We start from the raw sequence: 9,212 nt of genomic DNA on the forward strand, positions 1-9,212 counted from the left end.
ATTCATACAGCTAATACAGCTCAAATATATGTACAGAAAATGTGTTATTGTTTCAAACTGTGTCATTAATATTCCCTCTTCCTGACCAGCGTCTGATTCAATTATCCCAGATGGAAGAAGTTTATTGAATGCGCACGAGTTCGACAGGTCACTTTAACTCTTTCAGTGCTGGAACCGAATTTTGAAGGCCTTTGCAAACAGTCTGGATCTAGATGAGACGCCACAGAACGTGGTGTCTCATCAGGATCCGAACTGTTTGCTATTCTGATAGTATTCTTTGAAAAAAATCGAAGAAAGTGCTAATTTTAGAAATTCAGCAGACGACATTTTAGCAGACGTCAAATTTCCCAGCATGCAAACGGTTAAATAAGATGCGCAACTGCAAAGTCATGATGAGAATCTCTCTTTACTCGAGATAAAAGATCCTACTCATATCAACTTCAATCCTCTATCCATATACGTGCGTTCTTCGAAAAGAAAGATGATTATTAATACACTCTTTTTGCCATATATGTGAACCCTGGCGATCATGCGTAAAAAGTTTGATCTTTTATTCAATTATTATTATTATGTATTAATTTAAGATGACATATATCAGGTTCATGCTTGAAATGGATATTTAGCAAAATATAGTGTTAATGAGCCGCGCTGTGTGAAAACCCGGCTTAATTTGCATGTGCTTAAAGTACCGTTCCAGATAAGCCTGCGCTGTCCGCACAAGCTATCAGAGACGATACTTTCCGCCTAGACTGGTTTGTTATTTAGAATGGACTATCTGGGACGAGACCTTAAGTACATTCATTGAGCGCGTGTTTTTCTTAGAGCGCGGCTCAACAACATGTACCTTTTACTAGTATATTGGTATTTCATGAGAGTAACCGTTTATATGGTACTTCGTTTATTTTCAAACCAATAATATTTATGAAATTACATGTATTTCGAACATTAATGTTCCCGTTTGATTTATCTGCCGCATCTAAAAAAATGAACTATATATGAGTCTATGAGTTAAAACTGAGGGTTACTTTTTTATCTTAATATTGACAATATGCCTGTGAGACTCTTTTAAATATAGGCGGACCTCGACAAAAATGTGAAACAAAATAGACAAACGCAGAAAATCTGTTCATCTATTTTTATAAAATATTATTTGTTAAGTCAATAATTAAGCTGCAAAACTTATAAATATGTATATTATCCTGTCTTTACTTTAACGTTTATCTAATCGAATGAGTACAACGCGCGACATTCAACGTGTCAGACGAAATGACTTGTCATTTTTAACAACGACGCGCGATAATTTCTCAGCCCAACAAATTCTCGAATGTCGTTGTTCATTGTAGAGATTTAATGGAAATTAACCACTATCGTATCTAATACATTCACTTGTACGTGAAACGGAATGACGGTACATATTAAACGCTTATTTATTCTTAAAGAAGGTACAAGTCCATAGTTCATAGTGTCTTGTTGACACTTTTAGGCACTCAAGTAAGAGTATTGTCTAATAGTATGTTTATATAAGAGCTACTAGTCAAGTTGATAAATGGGCAGATGCACGTGATGCATTTAGGCGGCACGTGGCCATATGAGCCGATGTTTGTTATTTAAAAGTATTAGTTCATATTCCTCGAAAACACTAGTTGGGGACTTTTGGATGCTCAAACATGGTCAGTATGCCTTAACCTATCAATACAAATACTTAGTAGGATCATAGCCAAGTGTCCGTGACGAAGTTAAACACGTTATAATATGCGACTGGAAGCTGTTCGTGTACTCTAAAAGCATGTAAGTCCAAAGTCAGAGGCGACTCTTGTTTGTCACTTTAGGATAGTCAAACATGGGTACTATTTAATGTCATTATCAGGCTACTAACAAATAGCATTATTGTTCCATTGCATTTGACACTTTTAGACGAAACATGACATATTGACGTGGTAGCTGCGTATATTGAATAAGGTCTTTCGTTCTTTAGCTCGCTTGCGCGCTCGCCCGCTCGCTCGCTCGCTCGCTTGTTCGTGCGTACGGCCATCCATTTGTTCGTTCGTTCATTTGTTTGTGAGTACGACACTTCACGACTTCGTTGATGAATGAAGCATCAGTAGTTTAAATGACATTGAGACAGATTGATATTAACTTGATCTCATTTAAATCGAAAATTATTTTTCTCTCTGAAAAGAGCTCAATTGACTCTGCATGCATTTCTTATCTTTTATTCAATATGAATTAAACAATTATTTAAATCACGACAGTCACTTGAATCATTTCTTGGAATGTGATCTTAACGCAAACACCAATGTGTATTAGTCGTTCTATTCACTTTGTATCTCTTCGTGCAAATATTATTACCTGCTTAAAAATTGAGAATAAAATGCGTGTTTGTGTATTGTTTTTTATGTAAAGAAAACATTCATTGAGCGTTTAAACCAAAGGCAAATTTTATCGCATACCGAAAACTCTAAGTAACTGTTTAGGGGCTTTTAGGGCCCATTACTCTAGAACCACACAAATCAATTAACATTTATTAAATTATAACGTATGGCACGGTTTGCATGAATTCTTGCATTTAAATATCTTAAAGAATGCCGGCAGAATGATCTTATTTAGTTTAATAAGGTTCTTTTGATTTTAAACACGTCAGTTGGAATTTATTAAATTATTGTTACATTTTCTTACATTTGTACAGATAACTTTAAATACTTGCCTAATCATGCGGGTGTTTTCCCAAAATGAAAGCAGTTATGTGATAGCAGTTTGATGGTCTTTTTCGTCTCCGTAAAGCTTGTGAGAGGGCGAAAAGAACTTAATTTATTCAGTACATATGCAAGCTTTGAGATTGTTTCAATGTATGATGGTTTGTGAACTAAGAAATTATTTATCGATTTGCTTTATACATTACAGACGGTTTAGTGTTTTTATAAAATATGTATACAATATCTGCTGGTTCCTGGCTATTAACCGTTGATTATACATGTAGTTTGTGTTTTGTTTTATCAAAATAATTGATGATGAATTATCTCCGTCGCAGTCGTTCCATAATGCTTTACTGCCCAAGGATTACTTAGACCTTCCTTTGGTGTATGAAATAGTTCTGAATGTTAAAACGTGTTATTTTAAAACTAGAAATACTATTAAGGCCCTTCATGTATTGGTTTGAAAATGGCATAAAATTAAAGGGTTTCATGTTTGCAGGAGTTGATTTATACACATACATCACCAGAACCAGATTTAAAGAGCTAAATACCGATCTCTTCAGAGGCACGCTGGAACCGGTTGAAAAGGCTTTACGTGATGCCAAAATGGACAAGGCTCATGTCATGGACATCGTCTTGGTCGGTGGCTTCACCAGAATTCCAAATGTCCCGAAACTACTTCAGGACTTTTTCATTGGAAAGGAGCTGCACAAGGGCATCGACCTCGATGAGGCCGTTGCTTATGGAGCAGGTATATACACATTAACATATATGGAACCTTCTGCAGATAATAATCAATTAATTGTTGTAATTAATAATTGTTGTACCCAAAAATGGTATTGTTATTATCAATTATATGGATAGGCTTTAATTGATAGATATTAACGCATCGAATGAAGCATCTGTGTGGGATGCATACTGCTTTCATACACGATTGCAGCTGTTTAGGCTGCCATCCTCCATGGTATTAATCTAAAGAGGTACAGGACCTCCTACTGCTGGCTGTGGCCCCATTGTCTCTGAGTATCGAGGCCGCTGGAAAACATCATTTTGAATGATAAATAATCATATTATAAAGAAAAATCAACTTTCCTGAAAAAAATAGTTCACTATCAAATATATATAGATTCTATATGATAGTGAAATATTTTTTGAAAGAAAAGTTGATTTAATATGATTATTTATCAATCAAAATGATAATTTCACTTATTAATATCATAGCCACACGCTAACCACTTGTAGTTCCAATCCGCCCATCACATGTTCGTGGATTATTCGGATTCTGACATTAAGGATGTTATTCGTGTTGCACAATATTTAACAATAAATTATGTTTTTATAGTAAAAGTCAATTCAATCATCAGAATTGTAAATATAATAGTTCCAAAGCTTTTACTAAAGCAAATGCTATGTTTCCGAGTATGCGTGTCAAATACAAATCGTGATACATGTATATCTTACCAGAGAGATGCTCTTGCTTACCTTTTACGGAATTCTAAATTATGTTAAATTTTTTAATAAAATATTTATCTTAAGCATGGTCAAGTTTGTACGCTGAATATGTTTTATTGCTCACTTTTCGTGTCTTTCTTTATATTTGTTTCTGTTTATATGTTTATGTTTGCCATTATGTGTGTGACATAAAGAAGTATTTAATAAATCTGGCATATTGCTATTGCTACATCGTTGATGTTGACAGTTTTTTTTTGTAGTACCGGTTGTTGTTTTATTGCGTAGTATTTACCAACAATAATACTTGTATGCGTAATTTTGGAAATACCTGTATATATTTGTAAAATTATATTAGCTACTCTTCCTTTATAACAGTGTTATAATTTTAACCTCGTTAGGACAAGGAAGTGTACTCTTATTAATAAGTTTCTGTATGTGTATAAGCATTACTTCATTTATCTAAATCTCGCCAGGAATGAAAGATGATCATACGTTTTTCCACATAATGACAAATGACATACATTAATGTAGAATTAATGATGAAATATGAACCCGCATCTTTCTGCTTCACAATTGCCTTTCGACTACCAATGGAATATGAGAATCATGTCCAAGTCAGATATCTCTTTTGTGCAGCTTTCACGTCAAATAATTCCCTGCTGAGGGGGACGAAAGGGACTAAACAAGAAAATCCGCACATTATAATTATGTTCGTGGATGATTAGGATCGGGACATTAAGGAGGCCATTCCTTTTAAGCAATTTTAATTAAATAATATTTAAAGAATAAAAAACAATTGCAAGCATCTGAATTGTTCACACAATAGTATAGGCGTATGTTGCCACAATGGCATTTCCGCTCGTCTGTTGGCCTTGCATGCCGAAAATCTTAGGACCAACCTCCTCCTAATCGTGATGCATGACTTCCTCCAAGCCCGTGTGGTATTTCCCGGATCATTTCGTTTTATGGAGTCACCATAGCGAATCTTCATAGGGCTTTGTGCATAGTGGCTGATTGTACTTCCGTGAGAGGCTTTTCTAGTTGCGCTGAACTTTATTCTTATAGGCTTATTGCCCTTTAACCCTTTTGTAATAACTCTGAACTCGTCGGTGGGTAACTCACAACTGGCTTTATTCATAGATTCACATATATATATAAATCTCAATACAAGTAACTCATGACTGCATGCTTTAACAAGACAATACGAGTTGTGTCCCTTACATTACAATACATGACATCCCCTTTTCTTTCTTTTTTTTAAAAATATAAACACATGATACACCAACTACTCTATCGTTACATATGCGAAGAGGTTTATGAAAGAAAGCAAATAACATAACCTGTAGTAACACATTATAAACTGTTCTTTTTATAAAACCATAGTGGGAATTTCTTTTAAGCCGCCTCTGAGTGTTAAATTGTTATTGAAAATAGAATATTCTATATGAATAAAATGCACTCTAAGTAATGAAGAACTTCTTATATATTAAATATGCAATTGAACTTCATAAAATCAAATTAACAATAAAACAACATGTAAGACAAAATTATTCACTAAAATACATGTTTGCTAACTTTCCAAAAAATTGTCTCTGTTATCTCGGATTCAAGCTTGTTCAGGACAAAATGACAAATGCCAGATACAGTAAATGTCGGGTTTCAGCTAGGAAATGATAACAGACTGTTATAACACCGAAAACAAGCTAGAAAGTAGATACACCCAAAAATAATTAATATTGGATTTTTGTGAGAAGAAAATTTCATGAACATTTTGTTGTTAGAAGAAAAATCAAAGCGCTGAAGGCACTGAATCTTTAAACCTTAACCAAGAGTTTGATATGATAAAAATAAATATGTACAAACTGTTCCTTACTCGTTATGATAGTACAGTTTCAAGAACGTTATGCATTTACCACCACAATACATCTTACTTATACAAATACCAATATTACCGAATGATAGTTATTAAACAGTTTATTAATAAGTTTATTTTGCACTACAATAAGGCAGTCATATGACACATGTTTTGCACTTCACATCTTACACATAGTCATTTAACCGTATCGGTTGGTGAACTTCTCTTCCTGACCTCGTTTTCTTTCTAACAGTGTCTTGTACACTCTCTTTCCCCGGTTTGTCTCGAGTTTCGCTCGATCTCGCACTAGCACTGTTTTCCTGATTTGGAGTTGTTGATGGTTGTTCTGCTACCGTCTCTGTTGGCGCTGTGGGTGCCGGTATGTACACGTCATTGTTTGTGGTGATAATGTGTGGTCTTTCCTTTGTTTTCATTAGCATGTCCGTGTTTCGGCGATATTCGCGCCCCGATTCGCCTGCCTTAACGATATGTGATCGTGGGTATTCGGACGGTTTCACATACTCTGCCGGTTTCCAGCCAGATGGGGTTTTAATTCGTACTGCGTCCCCTGGCTGAAGATTGTCCTTGCTCTTTGCGTGTTGGTCGTAGTAGAATTTTTGCTTTTCACGAAATTCTAACAACTTCGGTGCGACATTTTCATTGGTTGCTTCTGGTTGTCGCAATGTTTGTTTCATAGGTATTAGTGTTTTTGCGCGTCGACCCATCAAACGTTGCATCGGTGATCCGATGTTATCGCGTGGTGTGTTTCTTAGTTCTAACAGGGCTAAGTAGATGTCGTCCCCTGTTTCGCTACACTTTTTATTTAGATTTTTAACGGTTTGTACAGCCTTTTCAGCAAGGCCGTTTGTTTGTTGGTGCAAAGGCGACGACGTAATATGGGCGATGCCATATTTTTCGATGAATTCTCGGAATTCAGCACTGGTGAACTGTGGACCGTTGTCCGAGATGATTGAGTCCATGATTCCATAACGAGCCACGTTTTGCTTGATGTGTTTTAAGATGGTGCTCGTTCGAGTGTCTCTTTGCAATGGTGCTACTTCAATGAAGTTGGAGAAGTAGTCTACAATGATTAGGTAATTGTTACCCTCTAGTTCGCATAAGTCCATTCCAACTTTGCTCCAGGGTAGCTCAGGTACTGGTTGGGTGATCATTGGCTCCTTTTGGCTCATCTTGCGATGCATTAAACACGCACTACACTTGCCAATAAGATCTTCAATTTGTTTGTTCATGCCGGGCCAAAATACTAACTCTCTCGCCCTCTTTTTACAGTTTACTACCCCTAAATGCGACTTATGTATCGCTTTCAACGTTTCTGTTCTCATTTCTTTCGGGATACACACGCGTTCCCCTCGGTACAGAACTCCATTGTAAATTGATATTTCATCGCGGTAATCCCAAAATGGAACGGCTTCAACTGGAACTTCGCACTTCGTTTCTGGCCATCCTCGAATGATAACCTTTGCCAGTACTTGGAATTGTTCATCCGCTTGCGTTGCGCGTGCAATTTTGTCATGGTTTGAACACGACAGCGTGTCGAGCTTCAAAACCATCAACTCTTCATCGATAGTTTTCTCATAATGATTTTCTAACGGTAATCTGCTGAGGCAGTCTGCTAGACCCATGTCCTTGCCGCTTTTGTGCACGAGGTTGAAGTCATACGGTTGAAGCTTTAAAATCATTCGTTGAATCCTTAGCGGAGCTTTATGTATTTCTTTCTTTAGAATCGACTCCAACGGTTTGTGATCAGATTCCACTAGGAAAGTATCTCGGCCATATAGCAGTTTGTGGAATTTTTCACAGCCATATACAACGGCTAGCATTTCTTTTTCGATCTGAGCGTACCGTTGCTCTGTCGGTGTGAGCGCACGTGACGCATATGCCACAACACGGTCCTGTTGGATTATCGCGGCTCCCAGGCCTCTTATTGATGCGTCTACTGTGAGTGTGACAGGTTTTTTCAAGTCGTAGTACTGAAGTACTTTTGTTGAAACAAGAGCTTCTTTTATTTTATTGAACGCGCGCTTCGCTTCGTCACCCCAGCTCCACGTTTCTAGCCTTTTCATATCGCGCAGTGGTGCATTCAACTCACTGAGATTTGGGATGAACTTAGACACATACGATAGCATGCCTAACACGGTTTCCAGCTCACTGAAGCTTTCTGGCTCTCTCATGTCTGCTATCGCCTTCACTCTTTGATCTGTCGGTTTAATTCCGTCTCCAGTCAGTTTGTGACCTACATAGTCCACCTCCGGCTTGGCAAACATACACTTTTTCTTATTCATCTTCAGATTAATTGAACGTGCCTTTTGAAGCACCGTTTCCAAGCGCCTGTTATGTTCTTCCAGTGTTCTACCATGAATCAAAATGTCGTCAACAATTATTTCTACCCCGTCAATGTTACCAAAGTTCTGTTCCATGGACCGTTGGAACACTTCACTCGAACACTTCACGCCCATCGGCATCCGCAGGTATCGGTACCTGCCGAACGGAGTATTAAACGCTGTGAGCTTCGAGCTCTCTTCAGTTAATTTTATTTGGTAATAACTCATATTCGCGTCTAGCGTTGTAAAGTATTTACTCCCATTCAATCTTGTGGCAACATCATCAAAACTGTTCATTGGGTAATGTTCTCTTCGGATTGCGCGGTTTAAATCTGTGGGGTCAATGCATATTCGCACTCTTCCGTTTTTCTTCCTTACGCACACCAAACTACTGACCCATTGCGTAGGTTCTGTTACTTTAGCAATAATGTTGCATTTCTCTAAGTGTTTTAGTTCAGCTTGCAATTGTTTACAAATCGCGACTGGAACCGGTCTTGGTGCATGAACTACTGGTTCTATTGACTTATCGATTTTAATCTCGTACTCGCCCGGTATACACCCAATCTCTTCCCCAAGGACGTCACTATATTTCTCAATGATAGATTCTGTTTCAAGTCTTGCGTTGTGTATTCTCATGATCAGCCCAAAATCAACTGAATCATTCCTTCCAAGCAAGTTTATGCCTCTTGGAGTGTTCATAATCTGGAAATTAACCGAACGCTTGATATTTTTATGCTCGCACAGCAATGTAATCATTCCTAGCGCCTTCACTGCTGGCCCATTGACACCGCTAATAATAACATCACTCCTTTTGATTGGTGCAACCTTTTCAAATAGCTTCGCTGTTCCATATGACATGACACTGCACAT

The 9,212-nt window shown here is 37.4% G+C and overlaps 3 protein-coding genes across 4 annotated transcripts in view; 1 reads left to right on the forward strand and 2 right to left on the reverse strand.

Annotated features, from left to right (window-relative positions):
* LOC127860973 (lactosylceramide 1,3-N-acetyl-beta-D-glucosaminyltransferase-like) overlaps positions 1-44 on the reverse strand; it is a 13,566-nt gene extending 13,522 nt beyond the window's left edge. For both annotated transcript variants that reach the window (XR_008039988.1, XM_052399306.1), the window contains exon 1: positions 1-44. This exon is cut by the window's left edge and continues 127 nt beyond it. The gene's annotated coding sequence lies outside the window, so the exon portion shown is untranslated.
* A 2,713-nt stretch (positions 45-2,757) lies between these two features.
* LOC127859622 (heat shock 70 kDa protein-like) lies at positions 2,758-3,751 on the forward strand. The gene is given in 4 exon segments (XM_052397126.1): positions 2,758-2,854; positions 3,193-3,444; positions 3,634-3,660; positions 3,663-3,751. Coding segments are annotated over 4 exon segments (465 nt in total).
* A 2,434-nt stretch (positions 3,752-6,185) lies between these two features.
* LOC127859623 (uncharacterized protein K02A2.6-like) lies at positions 6,186-9,212 on the reverse strand. The gene has a single exon (XM_052397127.1). It carries the CDS (start codon positions 9,210-9,212, stop codon positions 6,186-6,188), a length of 3,027 nt encoding a protein of 1,008 aa, XP_052253087.1.

The sequence above is a fragment of the Dreissena polymorpha genome, chromosome 15 (assembly GCF_020536995.1).
Source record: "Dreissena polymorpha isolate Duluth1 chromosome 15, UMN_Dpol_1.0, whole genome shotgun sequence".
Taxonomy (NCBI): Eukaryota; Metazoa; Mollusca; class Bivalvia; order Myida; family Dreissenidae; genus Dreissena; species Dreissena polymorpha.

What these genes read in the sequence shown, in the direction of transcription:
- LOC127859623 (XM_052397127.1), bottom strand. Translation starts at nt 9,212, where the DNA reads ATGTGCAGTGTCATGTCATATGGAACAGCGAAGCTATTTGAAAAGGTT.